The sequence below is a fragment of the Nelusetta ayraudi genome, unplaced genomic scaffold (assembly GCF_046127955.1).
Source record: "Nelusetta ayraudi isolate G7.1 ecotype Tasmania unplaced genomic scaffold, CSIRO-AGI_Nayr_v1 ptg000050l, whole genome shotgun sequence".
NCBI classification, from domain to species: Eukaryota; Metazoa; Chordata; class Actinopteri; order Tetraodontiformes; family Monacanthidae; genus Nelusetta; species Nelusetta ayraudi.
In genome coordinates, this window is record NW_027466100.1 from 3005101 (window position 1) to 3022527 (window position 17427).

The 17427-nt window shown below is 43.8% G+C and overlaps 2 protein-coding genes across 2 annotated transcripts in view; both read right to left on the bottom strand.

The window, feature by feature from the left end:
* Positions 1–13: 13 nt before the first annotated feature.
* The window catches only part of eps8l3a (EPS8 signaling adaptor L3a), a 273109-nt gene continuing 255695 nt past the window's right edge, over positions 14–17427 (bottom strand). Inside the window, exons 2-20 of the mRNA XM_076037048.1 lie at positions 9154–9308; positions 8978–9051; positions 8745–8809; positions 8505–8663; positions 7229–7378; positions 7083–7147; positions 6943–6986; positions 6702–6829; positions 5423–5522; positions 5254–5327; positions 5088–5162; positions 4840–4985; positions 3475–3589; positions 3345–3382; positions 3163–3259; positions 2951–3055; positions 2056–2141; positions 478–610; positions 14–325 (exon numbers count right to left, since the gene is read on the bottom strand). Coding sequence (XP_075893163.1) covers positions 314–325; positions 478–610; positions 2056–2141; positions 2951–3055; positions 3163–3259; positions 3345–3382; positions 3475–3589; positions 4840–4985; positions 5088–5162; positions 5254–5327; positions 5423–5522; positions 6702–6829; positions 6943–6986; positions 7083–7147; positions 7229–7378; positions 8505–8663; positions 8745–8809; positions 8978–9051; positions 9154–9218 — 1731 coding nt within the window. The 5' untranslated portion in view covers positions 9219–9308 and the 3' untranslated portion in view covers positions 14–313. The remainder of the gene's footprint in view (positions 326–477; positions 611–2055; positions 2142–2950; positions 3056–3162; positions 3260–3344; positions 3383–3474; positions 3590–4839; positions 4986–5087; positions 5163–5253; positions 5328–5422; positions 5523–6701; positions 6830–6942; positions 6987–7082; positions 7148–7228; positions 7379–8504; positions 8664–8744; positions 8810–8977; positions 9052–9153; positions 9309–17427) is intronic.
* On the bottom strand, positions 12005–16994 carry irf6 (interferon regulatory factor 6). The gene is made up of 8 exons (XM_076037112.1): positions 16681–16994; positions 16165–16343; positions 15646–15841; positions 15437–15535; positions 15076–15342; positions 13702–14094; positions 13501–13619; positions 12005–12982 (listed from the first exon to the last, which is right to left on the bottom strand). The coding sequence occupies exons 2-8, from the start codon at positions 16336–16338 to the stop codon at positions 12752–12754; spliced, it is 1479 nt and encodes a 492-aa protein (XP_075893227.1). The 5' UTR covers positions 16339–16343; positions 16681–16994; the 3' UTR covers positions 12005–12751.

Here is a 17427-nt window from a genome sequence, read left to right on the forward strand (position 1 = left end):
CACGTAGCCTCTGTGCATGTCATTGCAGCTTTTATTTACAGGTTACATAACAGCAACAGCGATCATCCGCAATTACAGTGCGCCACAGGAAATCTTCACGTGAACTTTTACCTTCATTTGCTGCCGATCGTATAACTTGACAGCTAATCGTCGACTCATTCAGTGTTAAATACAATACAAAGCACATTTGACGTAAATGTGAAAACACACAAAAGTTTAAGAGGAGGCAACGGACCTCAAGTCATTTGCCCGTTGCTTAATGTTATGCGCAGATTCCCAGAACGTGATTATTTCTTCTTCCCCTGCGTTCATTTTAACCGTCAACCTGCAGGGGTGAAATACAAAACAGAGAGAGATGCCTTGGATTACACCAGCATACAGCATATTAATAATAATAATAATAATAATAATAATAATAACGCATGTCCTGAGGGACAGAGGAAAGCAAAGAAAGCTTGGCCGCCGAGTCTCACTTACGGCCAGAGAGGATCGAACTGCTTGTAACTGGAAGAAGACTCGGCCGCCCTCCTCCGGACATACGGTCTTCAGCTCCTCTCTGGTCATGTTCAACAAGGAGGAGCCGCTCAGGCCGGCCAGGCACCGCACCGTGCTGCAAGTCCAATGGCAACATTAATCAGTATTAAGATAAGATAAGATTTCCTTTATTAGTCCCAGTCAAGATGAAGAAGTCGGTGATTGCACACGCACGTGGAGTCCAATTAGATCAGGAAACCCAGGGAACGGTTTAACTTTGCAGAAGAGGAAAATGTTGCATAAGTCTGAATACACATTCACCCAATGCAACAAAACCTGTTTGTTTTTCCATCAAATTCTGCATCATGAAACCTTTGCTCCAAACTGCACTCCTCTATTTAAAGATTAAAAAAAAACTTGTGGTGTCTGTTGCCTTTACCCACAACAGCAGCATATGAACGGGCTTAAATGCATCGCTTAGAATCTCATTTGTTCCAAACAGGGCGAAGGAACGTATGTAGAATAGAACATAATCGAATAGAATAAAATAGGTCTTTACTGTCACGGTTGCTGAGCAATTATAGCATAGGCAAAAACAAATCTGTCCGAAAACCAAACAGCGAGCCTGTATACAACATATACGGAGCATTAAACAGTGGCAGCTCATTCAAAATGCTGGAGCTCAAAGAGATCAGAACATTTTACTCCAGTTCTGAAGACTTTACACTGGCTCCCAGTCAGCTATAGTATAGATTTTAAAGTTCTGCTACTGGTCACTGAATGGTTTAGGTCCAGAATACATAAATGAAATGCCAATGGAATATAAACCCAGTAGGACTCTGAGATCTGTCGACTCAGGTCAGATAGTGGAGCCCAGAGTTCAAACTAAACGTGGAGAAGCAGCATTTAGCTGTTATGCTGCACACAATTGGAATAAACTGCCAACAGAAGTAAAGTCAGTGCCAAGTGTGAATGTTTTTAAATACAGGTTAAAGGTCTTTTGTGTGTGATTGAGTACTTTTGTTCATGTTATATATTATTATTTTAATTTTATTTCTATTTTCCCTTATTACTGCTCTATTAATGCACTTTAAGCGATCTTTTTTCTCCCCATTTTGTCTTTGAAGGCTGTGTTCTTTGTTTGTTTTTTTTTAATGTTTTTAAAATGTTTGAACTTTTAATCATGTAAAGCATGTTGAGTTGTCTTGTGTATGTAATGTGCTATATAAATAAAGCTGCCTTGCCTTGCCAATAAGGAGCATGGAGTCAGCGGTAATGCTACATACCTGAGCTAAGCAAGTATTATTGCTCTATGAATGTAACAGCAGATGTACCTTTAAAATGCACATTTGGGGGCCAAGTTTTTCAGAAATGCTATGAATCTAGCATGAATGCTAGGAAACTGAAAAAAAAAAAATCATACAATTTCAACTCAAGACATAAAAGCCGTGTGAAGACGTGGTAGCCAGTTCGACGTCAAAGTCAGAATTTGGATGATACCATTTCAGGGTAAATGATTATTAGTAAATCTTCTCATGTTAACCCTGAGAAGACATGTGACATCAAACGGCTCAGACTCACATCTCGCGGAAACCCTTCAGCTCGAGCCAGGCTTTCACCTCTGGAGGCTGGGAATTCTTGGTCAACCTGACTGAGTCCCGATAGTACTGTAAAGAAGCACAGTGACGAAAGCAAACAGATATTACAAGGTTGAAACATTAGCGTGGTCAGCTTTCTCCAGCTCTCCTTATTCATTTAAACACTAACATTCTGGCAACCCTTGAGCTCTCTATGTTTTAAGCATCCGCGTGGGATCACCGTTGATTGTATAGAAAGATGGGTGGTGTCACTGTGTGGGTCGAAATGACCTTGACGTCACTCACTGGTTTGCTAATACTCCTTCTGAAGCCTAGTAACTGGTATTATGGTCAGCGCCATCTTGAACTTCGGACCTGTTTTGACACCTGAAGATTCCATGTTAGGATGTGTGGGTGGTACCAGAGGTGCGCATTGGTTGGATCGTGAGGACCATGTGTGCTACGACACCTGACCACCAGTCAGTAAGCTGACTACAGTTGGCTACTAAACTTTAGCCACGGCCTAGGCCCTTTGGTCAAGTCAGACCAAATGCCATTTGAGCCTATTTACTAAAGTTTTAACAAGTGGACTAAAAAAAATTGGTTTTTTTTCTAGCAAAGGGAAAGTGAAGTACTTTCTATATTGACAGCCCGTCATTTTGTCTTTTTGCAACCAACTTTGGCGGTTCCTGCTGGCCAAACCATAGAATGCACTTTTTTTTTTGGATTTCCGCTTTGGCCTCCTTTTTGAAACTGGAAGTTCCGTCCATCTTTTTAGACAGTCAGTGAGGATGACACATGATGGATCACACGTCAGACAAGGTGTGAGAGAGTTGTGATGTCCTGTTTGTCCTCATCTACGTCCACAAAGCTGTTGACAACGTGTGCTTGTTGCTCACCGCAACCGGCTCCTCTTCATTGGGCTTAAGGACATTGTGTGGAATGTAGCCTTCCTCTCCTCTACTGTCCCTCACCTTCCACCACTGGTTGGTCTTATCCAGCAGCTGCAGGTTGAGGAAGAGCAGATGATGACGATGATGATGTTTAGTAGCTTTGCAATAAGAAAAAAATCAACAACAATGGTTTTGTGGTTGAGGTTCCTGGTACTCGCCTCCACAATGTCTCCTTTCCTGACAGTGATCTCTTTGTTGTTTCTTGAGGTGAAGTCATACAAAGCCAGCATCTCGCCCCGCTTTGCTTTGTCTGTGCTGTAAGTTAGGTCACAGGGTTTAAGTACGAGCGATTTAAAAAACACAGCAACGTTTAAATCGAGCTTTAAGTTGCTCTACGTACCGCAAGTCGTGCGGAGTCGGTCTCAGCTTTGCTGAAGTCTGCACAGACAGAGCGTTTGTTTAGTTATGCTGTTTTACAGGCCGCGTGTTTGACCTTTGAATGCTCATCTTGGTGGTTGGGTGCGGCTCACCTGTCGCCTCGAGGGCTCTCTGGAGTCGAAGGCAGACAGTTTAGGCGGCTGCCATCCATCAGAGAACTCCAGCGAGTAGGTCGAAATCACCTTTTCATCTCCAGGCCACTCGTTGCTGTTCATGTTGGCGAAGTCACGCATGGACATTAGCAGATTGACAACACCAAGCAGTTAGCAACCTAAAGTAAACACCAATTCGCCAAAGGGGCTCAAAGGTTTTGAGTTGTGGGAGGAAGTCAGAGAACCCATAAAGAAAAGGCCACAAGTTGGAATGAAATCCATGACCGTCTTGCTGTGAAGCAACCATGCTAACCTCTGCACTACTGTGCGGCTAGTCCTATCATTAGAACAAGAAAAAGTGTCAAATGCAAATCCATTCCCCCTGGGTACTCCAGCCTCCTCCTCCCACAGTCTAGACACATTCCCATCAGGGAGAATTGGCAACTCCAAATTGTTGGAGCGTGTGAGTGCGAATGGTTGTTTGTCTTTCCACGTGGCCCTGTGATGAACTGGAAACTTGTCCAGGTAAGTTCAGGAGAAGTGGTTGTTGAAAATAGATGGGTGGATAGATGGATAGATGTCTACATTCTGTGTACGAAAGTGTATTCAAATCTAGTTTGATCTGCACCAGTGGGCTTACAGCTTTAGTACAGTATTTAGTTTAGACAACCGTAACAGTTGTTCACTTGCGGATACAAGCACCAACATTGGCACACATACTCCTTAGGGGTTGCTCTTTTTAGAAAACCATTGTGCCAAAAAATATTTCAAGATGCTGGCCATTTTTCAAGATGAATATCAAGATTGAATATACAATAATATTGCATTTCGCAACAAAATCCCACAGAATTGTCCTATTTTAATGATCTTGGTGTCAAATCACACATTCTTCACTATGTAGATTCCAAATTTGGACCCATGGACTTACTCACTGGCTTCCTCGTACCATATATCAGTCCCAGAATCTTAATATTCCGCTAAATCAGAGGCACAATGGTTTGCTAAAAAGAGCACTGCCTAGGGAGTTTGTGTGCCAACTTTGGTGCTTGTATCTGTAAGTGAATGATTTTCCTGTAATTTGCATGTTATCTGCCCCACTATAGTATACATCCATTCATTCTTTCATTCATTCATTCATCTTCTATACCCGCTTATTCCCATTCAGGGTCACGGGGGTCTGCTGGAGCCTCTCCCAGCTGTCTTAGGGGCGAAGGCAGGGTGACACCCTGGACAAGCTGCCAGTTCATCACAGCTATAGTATACATAATGAATTAAAAAGTAGCTGAACGTGAACTGCGTAGACATTAAGGCCCTGCTGGATACGACCTGATGATGTATGAAAGGGTAAGTACGACCGACTCCAACCTGGGGAGGTTCCAGGCGTCTCCCAGGAACTGCCACAGCTTGTACTCCTCCTCCGTCGCCTCCTTGCTCATCATGTGGACAAACTCGGGCATCAGCAGTGGAGTCACGATGGTCTGCGGCAGACCGTCGGGGCTGTGGGAGACCACCTGCGGAGATAAGGCCGGCAAGCCGTCAGGAGACCAGGGAGACCAGGGAGACCAGGGAGACCTGGCAACACCGGGTCAAAGGCAGGAGCCGTGGTCACTCACATAGCCCAGTGAGGTGAAGAGCATGTGGATGAATTCTGTGGAAGTGGGATTGTCAATCTGTCCGTCCACCTCCATCTGTCAAGGAGAGACAGAGCGTGACGGTGACTGAGGTGCACTCGGCGTGGCCGGTGGGGGACCCACGAGCAGCCAATCAGGGCAAACGTACCAGAATGTTGAAGGCGCATTTGAATTTCCTGAGGCACGACGCAAAGTCAGCAGCATTGGGCGTGATCTTCGCCACTGAGCATAAAAAAAACAACAAACAACAAAAGCCCGGTGAGATCTTCGCAAACTGTGGAGGATCAATATCTAAACGAGTTCTTTCTGTCAATCACATTTTTTCTTTTTCTTCTTCTTCTTTGCCGATTGAGCCGCCGCTGCACTCAGTTGTCCAACGAAAATTTCAATGTCGCCTAATAAGTGGTTGAGAATGTCCTGGGGGGGGGGAGAAAAAAGATTGTTAGTCACTGTCAGAGGTGGGAAGCACACAAAGTACAAATACTTTGTGTGCTTTTTCAGTAGGTTTTTCAGGTATGTGTACTTTCCTTGAATGTTTCTTTTTTCTAAAGACTTTTTACTCTCGCTACATTTGTTACATTTGTACACAAGTATCTTTTTTTTTTTACACAATACTTGTATATTGTTGCCAGCCGCTCTCTCTCTCCCTCTCTGTTCTCTCTCACCCATCACTTACATCCCCTTTCTACTCTCCTTTTCACTCCCTAGCCCTCCTCAGTCATGGGCAGAATATCACTCCTCCATAAAAATATAATAAAACCACTCAACAGGTAGTTCCTGAAGAGACCTGTGGGATTCACACCCTCCGGTCACAAGCTCTACCTTTCAGAATAAAATCTGTCAGCCATCATAAAGACATTCAGACACATTTCTGCTTGTCCATTATGGCCAGACAGGGAAATGCACCTGTTACCTTTTTCTAACAGGTGCCAATTCTGATTAAAAAAAAAAGATGCAAATTCTGACAAAGTAATTGACTTACTATCATTATTGCTGTTGTTGTTGCTTAAAGTGGAGCTATCTTAACTGTGCTGCTGTGTAGTTCAAAATAAAACGTATGTACTATGTACTAGTATGTTTTTGGTACAGAGAGAAATAAAAATGTAGAAAGTAACGTTGGTTATTGTCATTAAAAGTGTGAACAAGTAATGGCTCACTGGACTGATTACAGTTTGGTTGAGCTGCAGTTGATAAAGAAAAAAACCTACAGTATTGAGAGTAGCAAAACTGTTAAAAAAAAAAAAAAAAAAGATCCAGATAATCTTGCAAGACCACTGATCAGCTCAGTCCAGATTATTCTGTCACTCTTTAACTTTTTCATTTGGGCAAAATTATTTTTCTTAAATCCTCAATACAAACATCATTGTTTGAATAGCCCAAAAAAAATAATCTTGTTTAATTCACATCTCACAACAAGTACTCTCTCTCACGTTTACTTGAGTAAAGAAGCTGAATCGGCACTTTCACTTTTACACAAGAATTTGTACAGAATGTGAATACTTCTGCCGCCACTGGTCACTGTCTTATCTTTCAGTGTGCTCTTTTGATGATCTATCACAATCACGTGGACGTTCACGTGTCCTGTGAGACACGCACCACTTTCTTGTCCAGCTGTGTGTACGGCTCCGTGCGGGACAACTCCTCCGAGGTGAGGGGCCTCAGGATTGGCTCCCCCTCCTCTTCATAGGGATTGTATCCCCTCAGCTCAGGGTAGTCACCGTCCTCTGTGTGTCAAGAGACAGTGCAGTTGACCCGGCGGTGTTGATCAGTGAGACTTTCTTGTTTGGTTTTGGTTTTTTTGGGGGGAAGGGGGTCATTGCTCTCATCACAGACTTACTAATATCCGGAGTCATGAACATGGACTTCTGCGGCGCTCCATTTCTGCGATCAGAAAGCGTGTGAGAGAATTTTCTTGAAATGGCGAACGAGAAAATACGTTTTCAGATAACTTCGTTTTGCTGGATTGAAACTTCCCACCTGTATCCTGGATGATTCCTCCTGGCAGCGAGAGCTCGAGCGAGGTCCTTCTCGACCACGGGGGCCTGCAAAGAGAAGGAAGGAGTCGTTCAACTCTGAATGCGAACAGTCCAGTGAGACCAGCGTCAGAGGGAGCTGCTCGTCACCTTCACGTCGTCACACTGGAACATGAAGACGGTGGTGCCGTGTTTCCCCATGTTCTGGATGCAGATTGTGAGCAGCGAGCTGAACACGCCGGTGTTCGGCAACGCTTTCACCTCCACAACGTCGCTGACGTGCACCGACTCCAGCTCCATCTGGGGGAGGGGGGAGAGAGACGCAAAACGTGTTAAGGCGAGCGGTGGTTAGCCCAGTGGGGACAGGTGTTGATCAGGATCAGTGGTTCTCAAAACAGAAATGCTAGCATACTTTCTGTCATGTCTACTAATTACATTATTGAAATAATTTTTGAATTGAATTGTACGTCCTGCAAATCAAATTACCATAAATTTCTCTCTAAATATATTATTTTAAAATCCCTTTTTTTTTTTTTAAAGAAAATGGAAACTGCCCATGACGCCGTGATCATATCAAACAGTTCCACGACCCGCTCTTGGGTCATGGCCCACCAGTTGAGAAACGCTGTAAGTTTTCTTGTGAATGTGAGACAAGCTGTGCACAACAATATGAAGTCTGAAAGTTGTGCCTGCAACCTGTGTTTTGTCCATTTTAATTCAAAGATCTGCTGAAAAATGTGAACTTTTTTTTAGAACAATGAAAAAGAAATTCTGTTGGGCTTTACGCTGCCCCTTCACAAAATATTTAAAATAAAGAATATTCAACTCAATTCAGTTCAATTCAATTCAATTCAATTCAATTAAGTTCAATTCAATTCATTTAGAAAACAAAGCCATGTTGTTGCTATATTAAAAAAAAGATCACAGTTTTGGCTCCAATACAGGAAGCAGTAATAAATGAAGGTCAAGGTTTGGCTGTTCAACTCCAGCAGGTCCGGTCATAAATACTGCAATATCAGCACATTGCATGGGAACTCTCTTTTATTCCTCAAGAACCATTTGTTTTTGTTTTGTTTTGTTGTTTTGTTTGTTTGTTTTTTAAAGAGAGCCCCCTGACAGAACCTCATCATGACCAATTATCATAGATATATTACTGACTGAAGAAGATGCAACTGATCATTTAAAAATAGAAGCTAAACTCAAGTGGGGGAAGGTAATAAGCTGAAAGATGAACCTGAACGCAGCCCTGGGTTTAATTTGGCAGTGCACAGCTAGAAACCAGAACCAGGAGCGAAAGCAGTTGAACCTTAAACAAGTTCAGAACATCAAGCTCCTCTACGAGAATCTCATCATCACTTCATACACTGTTGTTACAACAATACAGGGGAACCTCCACCTCTGCTTCCTCCACCCGCCTCATCCGTACCTTGGTTTCGATGTCGGTGAGCAGCAGCATGGGGCCGCAGACCTCCAGCAGCATGTTCTGACCCCACAGGCGGCCCGTCTCCTCCAGGAGCTTCAGCCGCTCCACGCAGTCGGCTAGGGTCCTGAGCTCCACCGCGTTCATCTCACACGTAAACAAGTGCTGCGACCATATGGAGACGCGGCGCGTTAACGCGGCGCCGTGTGCAGGAGGTCATGGGGTGTCACACAAACTGAACGTTACCTCGACTCTGTACTGAGACGTGTCCATCACTTTGTTTACCGATGCTGCATAGTCCTTCCTCTGCACTGTAAAAAACCAAGCAGATCTCTGTATTATTATTATTATTGTTATTATTATTATTAATAATAATAATAATAATAATAATAATAATAATAATAATAAATTGTATTAGTACTATTTAATTTCCATGATCGTAACAGTTTGACACCGGTTCAGGAACCAAGTGAACTCACAGTAAATTGACTTTGCACTCGGTCTTGAGAGAATGGATGACTGCACAGATTCGTCATCCATCAAGGAGAAACGACTGTGCCCACGGCAAACAGAAAGGAGAAAAACAATCAGATTAACTGCCAGTGACAGATGAAATCGCTCAGTAAACTCTGCAGATAAACACTGAGAACCACACCTGGACTGAACGGAATCGGCGTAGCCGATAGAGTCATTTCCGAAGGGGCTGTTGCCCCTAAACATGGTTGGCACTGAGGCGGCACACCTGCCGTATCTACCAAATGAAAGCACACACACACACACACACACACACACACACACACACACAAACACCTACCCACACACACACCCATCATTATTGCATAATATGGAAATAAATGTGCGGTGACAGCAATCGATGTCGAAAAACAAGACATTAGCTGTTGAATGTAAACTGCAAACGCTGCCATTAATATTTTTAATTTCAATAAAACAGTAAACAACAAATGATTTCTGCCAGTCATCCACAAGACACACAGTGACAGAAAATGTTGTTGAGCTGATTACATGTCGAATTACATAACGCATTACAGGTCTCGACAAGCACATGTTTGTTTTTACACAGTTAACACATTTATTCAAGGTATTGTAAAATATGATCTGGTAAAGCTCGATGATAAGTATCAGGAAATAATCTGACGAAACGGCCAAACTGCTTCTGTGGTCAAACAGAAAGTGAACAGTCACAAGATTTTTTTTTTACTGTTCGTTTTATCGAACAGCCCAAATCCATTCACTGATTTACGCACAAAACAGAACGTATTATTCAGTCATGCTGAGATGTTTGCTAGCTGCGAGAGACACTTACCGAGGATGTCTGGCTGTTAGATAGAGAAGTCACTGCTGTTCCACGCAAACACGGTGCATTGTTCTAATTCTGTACACAGCGACTTTGTGCGCCTGAGACTTCCTAGTTACTGAGAGCACAAAGTCCGGTGCCAGTGGTTTACTGCTGGGATGTCACAGGTGTGAGATAATCAGAGGGCATATAACATGAGCAAAGGTCGAGCGACAGATTTCCTTTTTACTCAACCAAGTTGTAAAAGTTCTTTTCTATCCCTGACTCCAGTGGAGCAGCCTTGTGTAATTCATTTCCCAAAACCAGTCCACAGATCGGCAGAAAAGCGCAGATTTAGCCCTCTGTTTGCAGACTCGGCAAAAATACTACCATTACTGATTCTACTTCTACATTTTTAGAAGGAGACAAAGTGATAGTTGATACAAGGCCATTGGAGAAACAAACACCTGGCTGAAGGTAGTCGAAGCCTAGCTAGGGATTGACATGGGTGCCCTCCCTGACACTTCAATAAAGTCATGAAGTGTGGAGCGTTAATTGTAAAGTTCCATTACATTCACTGACACTAATAGGAAACAAACTACAATCAGCAATAAAATATCACAACAATGTTGAATTAATTAAAATAATCTGAAATAAAACTATTGTGTAAAAAAAAGTTAGACTCTGACTCTAGTGGTGTGGGAAGTTGTTTAGGAGGGCTTTGTATGACAATATATTATTATTATTATTATTATTATTATTATTACCATTATTAATATTATTATCATCATATGCCTTAGCTGATGATAAAATTATGATACCATAACTGGATTTTAGTCGTCATCTTCCTCCTCTACCTCATCATCATCTATAATTGAACGGATTTCATCAGCCAAGTCATCCTCATCTGTTTCCTCTTCTGCCAAGACATCGACAAGGGCTTTAGGAATGACGTCACCCTCAAACCAAAGTGGTTCTAGCTTGCCAGTCTCTGTGTTCAAATAAAACCCATGGTCAAGAGGGGATAGGATCTGTGGGTAGTGCTCGTGAGCCCTCTTCCAGACACATACCTGGAAGCTGATGTGCTGTAAGAGGACCCTCTTGCAAGGTGAGAAGGTTGAGAGGTCAACGAGGAGATCTTTGTGAAGCTCAAGGCTTGAACCACACATCTTCTTGACATTAACCTCTCTTACCTCATCAACTTTTGGCTGGACGACTGAAACCATAGAGGCAACGTGAACTCTTCAACACCTCTGAGAATCGGTTCATCAAGCTCCCAAGAGCTCCCCACTTCAGAGAAGTGGGGAGCTCAGAACAGAACAGTTATTTTAATCAGATGACACCAAGTTAGCTGGTTGAGACCGTTTCCGCTAGTAGTAAGTTGGCAACTCTGTGGCAGGACTTTCAAGTGATGGCTGTTTTTTGGCATGCTGAGTGGAAGGATTGGACTCTTGTGACTGTTCTGAAGTAATTGTTTCTGCATCTGTACAGAACTCGTGGGTAGATTTTGCTGAGGAAAGTGCCTCTGGAATCTCCCTGATTCCTTTTAGTTTCCCCTATGTGTCAGGGTATGCCATGCCAAAACCTTCTGACAATATATGCAATTGCAGTACCTCCATGTTTGCAATTGCTGTACATAATTTCGCCAGAAACTTTTCCCAATAGGGAGGTTTTTCGGCCTGAGACTAAACGGACGGTGAGGGAGCACAAAAGACACACACAACGACTTAATGTGTGTGAAACACACTGTACACTTTCTTTGTTTTTTCTGGAAGAGCTGGAGGAAACTTCAGAAGAAGATTAATTTCATATAGAATTTCTCAACTCTGTATCCGCTGAAAACTGGGAAACAATCGCTTCTAACTGTCCTATTTCTGAGTGAAAACAAATAAAAAACAAACATGTAACCAGGACTTAAATTCTGATGGATATATATTTTTTAAATGCAGGATTATTTCTCTTTGTATCTCAGTTGAAACCCTAATGCCAATTACTTTGACAGTTGTTGACTCCTTTATCGTTTTGAACACAGCTTCTTCCAAGTGACTTTGGTGGCCCCCTTGTGGCAGAAAAAACACTTTTCAATCCCTGTGTTCAAACAAAGCAGCGTAAAACACCAATGTGGATGTGGCGTTAAGGACAATAAACTCAACAACCTCTTTAAATCTTCCCATCCAGAAACAGCATTTCAAAAGATCCAGAACTTCCAATGTTATTTTGCAGAATTTTATTGTTAAAATAAACAGAGTCATGGGATAAAGGCACTCTGCTCGGCGTACAACAGAATTCAGCACCCCAAAGTGCAGAGGCAGCCATAATAGACACATCCACAGAGCAGAAGATGCCTACCCGGCTGCCTGGACATATGAATACAGATACAGATATACAGATATGAATACAAAAATATGCTCCAAGTAAAATTTTTTCAAATAAAACAAAACTATATTCAGGGGCAGAGGAGAGCGATGTACTTTTTAAGTCGAAAATATCTTCACTTTTTTTTGGTGCTACCTGGGATTCAAGTGAAGCTGAACGAGTTGGTCACAGAGGAATCAAGGCAAAAAAAACAAAATGTATATGTTTATGTATTATTTTTGTTAACTAAAGGTAGTCCTATAGAATATTTAACAACAGATGGAACAAAAGTCATTCATCCCTAAGACTTGGCTTTTTGGCAATCACTGACACGCTGCGGACAAGTGAGGCACAGAGCAGTTTGGGTAACTTATTAACCATAGAGGGCCTGTGAATAGCTGGACTTTGGCCCCTGCTGTCCACACACACACACACACACACACACACACACACACACACACACACACACACACACACACACACACACACACACACACACACACACACACACAGAGAGTACAAAAAGCATGTGGATCCTAGTGAATGTCTAAACGCGATCGCACGTTAAGTATTTCTTTGCCAACAGCTGCGGCGGCTGCTTGCTTCACTGTGCGTGCAGGGCCTGGCTGAGGTTGAGGGCCGGGCCTGGGGGCAGCGTCCAGTTCTCCTGGCCCTGGTGGGTCTGCAGCAGGCAGTAGAGCTGCTTCAGGTGGGTCACGATGTTGTCTTTGATGTCCGGGATGGAGATCTGCAGGCGAACGCTGCCGCTGTCGAAGGACCGCGTGTTGTCGCCGGAGAACATCTCCGTGATCATGCGAGCCACCACGGGGATGATCTGCGGGGACAGAGCGTCGACCGTGAGTCACGTGGTCGCGGATGGGGCGGGAGATGCGTCGGCAAAGCTCTGTGGTTCGTCAGCGAGGGAAGACTCGCAGCTACCAACTTTAGTTTTGCGGGGTTTGCGCAACGTGCAAGATAATCCATTAATATTTACCGCAGGTCATTGCTTCCCGCAGCAATCAGGTTGTATAACTGCATTCAACCACTTATGTTTCATAAAGGTGCAATAAAACACTTATTCATGAGTCAATGCTATGCAGATAAGTGTAAAAAAAAAAACGCAACAGTGCCTAAGATGTAAACATCTAGTTTTTTTGTTTTGTTATTTCCTTTCATTCTCTATATTTATTTTGATTCTTTTTTAATTCACATAATTTTGCTTACATATTGTTGCTGTAATCATACAAATTTCCCCAATGTTGGATTAATAAAGGAATTCTATTATATTCTCATAAGAGGGAAAGCAAACAAAATGTCCACGTTGTTCTAAATGTGAGAAGGAAAGTTCTTCACCTGGACCATGATGAGCTTCCTCTCTCTGGGCCTGCCATCAGGCCACTCCTCCCCAAAGCAGAGGCTGATCTCAAAGTGAGGGAGGGTCGTGGTCAGGCCTCGCTGGTGAGCGATCACCGCTGCAAAAACATGCAAAAGCACATTGATTATCTCCCCTACAAAGAGAGTCACCGTGGAAAATGTTTTTTTTTTTTCACTTACCACTCAGAAAAGACTCCAGACAAAAGAGTTTGACCTTTTTTTGACGCTCGATGAGGTTGGGCGCGTCCGGGTTGGGTGCGCAGGGCCCCGACCAGTACACCTTGCACTGGCAGAGGCGGACGGCGTAGATGTCGTGGCCGCTGACTTCCAGGATGAGGCCTCGGTCCATCACGTCCAGCAGGCGGCTGGTGAAGACCCTCTGCTTGTCGTTGGCGATGTGCTCGGTGGTGGGGAAGCGCAGCTGCTCCAGGTTGACGGGCCCGAACAGCTCCTCCTGGTTGACCATGGGGCCGAGGTCGCCGTAGAAGAGCCTGCAGCCCTGCGGGTTGCTGACGGTCGCCATGGGACACATCTCCTTGCCCCTGTACAGGAACTGCACCTCCAGGTCCGTCACTGGGTCCGAGAACAACACGTGGGAATTGGGTCAGAGTTCTTTTGTTTGACATATTTTGTAAGATGTTGTGGGACTTTATCTCACAACTTTAATGAATAAATGGCAGATATAGAGAGAGAATTAATAAACCTTTCTAGTTGGACCTTCCTGGATAAATGTATATTGTGTGTAATGTATATATGCTACGTGTTCGCATCATGTTCAGAGACAGCTCAACCTAACTGAGAATCAAACTAGAATGCTGATTCTAACCTGACCTCTTTGTGACCTTTCGCTGATTTGCTATATTGCACTTGTTGGGTTGGCTCACACTTTTCCATGCCTAAGAATCCACACATGCAGTAAGATATGGGAAACATTAATTACAAAAAAAGAAAACAAAAGAAAACACAGAGGCCAAGATGTTTGCAGCTGTGTGGATGAGAACAAGTGGAAAACCAGGCGACGAAATCCACTGTGTGCTCTGGTCGTGGCCAGAAGAATTCCTTTAGCTGTGTAAACACTCCTTCAGGAGGTCAATGCTTAACTAAACTTGCAGATATTTAATTTAGAGAGTGGAGACTTTTATGATTTTCAAATAACATTTTGGAAGGGAAGAGGAAATAAAGTCATCATTCACTGAAGGTGCAGCATTAAAACTGACTTAGACTTCCGTTGACCTCCAATTTATTTTAGCCTTTTAAAACAAACAATAAATAACATAAATAACGAAAATAAAATCTTAAAATCGCCATGTGTCTGTTATAAAAGAGAAATGCTGATAACTTATAAAACCTCATGTTGGTGTAAATGTGTTATTTAAAACAAAATGTCCACCTACATTATCATGGCATGCTATTAAAAATTCTTCAGCAAGACTTTTGTGCTGTGCCAACTGAACTACATTTCTCCTAAACAGGGAAACAGGACCGACTGGTGCTTGTTTTGGATAAGTGGTGTGTGATGATGGCGTGTTTATCGACTTAAAAAGGCAGACATACTTGGAAGGGAACTGATCCATGTCTCCGGAGAGGCAAACAGGGTGTCAGGTAGAGGAGTGGGCTGCATCAACTGATCCGTCAGAGGGGCGGGGGGCAGGTCACTCAGGGGTGTGGGCTGCATCTCCATGTCCACGGGCTCCTCTTTGGGCCAGATTTTCACAGACTCCTCTTTGGGCCAACCCTCGTTTGATGGCGGACAGCTGGGGGGTTGCATGGAGGACTCGGAGCCCATCGGAGACCACATGAGATGAGGGGAGGGGCTGGTGCCTACATGCGGGGAAAAAAAGAAAAGAAAGAAAAATTAGCCGCTAGCCGCAGACAGCCCAGAATGTCCAGCTGTAGAATGCAGAATGCCAACTACCATTGGAGGGGTACGGAGGGAGAGACTCTGGTGTGTTCGGGAGGTCTTCCTCACCCACATCCTCATCATGGGGGGTACAAGAACCAGCGTCTGAAGATCCTTCAGGGACAAAAACAGCATTGATGTCAATTCTTACAGAATATCGCAGGGAAAAAAAACCCAACTAAACATGAACAGGCACAAACACACACAAAGCATTTGACATGAACCTTGGTTGCTGAGCGGCTGCGGGATCTCACAGACGTCGTATATCTTCAGCGGAGTCATGGGGATCTCTTTGGTGCCATCGTAGACCAGATTAAACTCTCTGCTTTTGTTCAGGGCGCATCGAAGCTGAGCTTTCCACTTGGCAGGATCAGGTTCATCAAGTCCCTCCTGGAACTTCCCCGTCTCCACGGCCCAAGCCTGGAGGTACGTTTAAAAGGGAGGCATTAGTATCGTTGATCCGTTTTGGACGGTAGTGGAAATGAAAGCTGCAACTACTTCAAGTGAAAGTGGACAAAATAGAAATAAGATGCTAGAAGAAGAAGAAGAAGAAGAAGAAGAAGAAGAAGAAGAAGAAGAAGAAATTCGATGCTTGCCAAACTAAACTAATTCTGCAAACTCTGGTGCACCTCGTCTGTTGTGTGCAGCCGCCGGTCTGTCTCCGCTACCTGAATAATATTCTCCCAGCCCAGGGAGGGTAATCAGGTTACGTGTGTTACCGCTCCCCGGAACAAAGTGTTTACCTTGAAAATAGTGTCCTCGTCCTCCTGCTGCGGCGTGTGTCGTGTGGCGTGTTTCCACGGAATCTTGAAGCGCATCGCGTCCCGGTCGATCCACAGCAGCCCCGGGTATCGGCCGCTGTCCACCTGCGCCACCAGCCACGGTTTGAGGCGGACACGGCGAGGGGTGACTGACATCTTGCCTGCCAGAAAACAACACACACGTCACTCAAAAGCCGGTTTGACGAAATTCTTACAAGTTCAGAGTTTGTGGCCTTATGTAGAAAATATAAAATGAAAGGAGAAAAAAAAAAAAAAAAATCCCCCTCAATGAACAAACTGCACGTCGACAACCTGTCATGCGGCCCTGTCTGTCCGCTTGCAGTTTGAGTAGCTCCTACCTAAACTATGAGCCATTGAAATAAGGCAATTAAATCAAATACAATAAAATAAAATGAAATTTAAAAAAAAAAAAAAAAAAAGTATACGACCTCGAATAAACAAGGCAAACGAAACGCAATACCCGCAAACGGCGCATACCTGTGGAGTACCCGGAAGTTTGAGCACCGCTCTCTCGTCGGCCTTCCAACCAACAGCTGGCGGGTTAAAACGGTTTGTTCTCCTCGGCGAAAAGCTCCTGCAAGAGTCCCTCCGAACGGAACTTTTCCAATAATGGTTTCGAAGGACAGCGGCTGTCCCGACAAAAACAAGAGCAACGTCCGTCTCGACGACGAGGCTGACGTTTTTCGTTCGGCCTTGGCCCTTCCCCTTCCCCTTCACCGAAACTCAGGTACGGCGGTGACGTCACACCGTGACACACCTTATCTGGTTAGCTGAAGGGTTTTTGCCGAGATGGAAAATTTTGCTGCCAGTCCACCCCCAGTTGAAGGGGAATAATGGGGATTTCCTCAGAATCCTTCCGGACTATTTATATATTGGCGAAAGCATCGGCCTACGTCATCAGCCGGTTCCATTAAATTAACATAACAGTTATCCACCTTTTCTCTGTCCACACAGAGAGGAAAAGGAGGGTGGGGGGGTTTAAATGAAGTTCAAACAGTGGATTAATCATCATCATCATCATCATCATCATCATTATCATCATCATCATCATCATCATCTTTAAATATAGTATATTTCAGTGTTATACACTGAAATATACTGTGTTTGTAAATGCTAAATATCAGAACTGTCCCGACGTGGTTTTGTTGTGCATCACCAGCTTTGTTCTTCACTTCATCCTTGCTATAGCAATGCCATTTGATAAGTACTTGACTGTAGCTACGC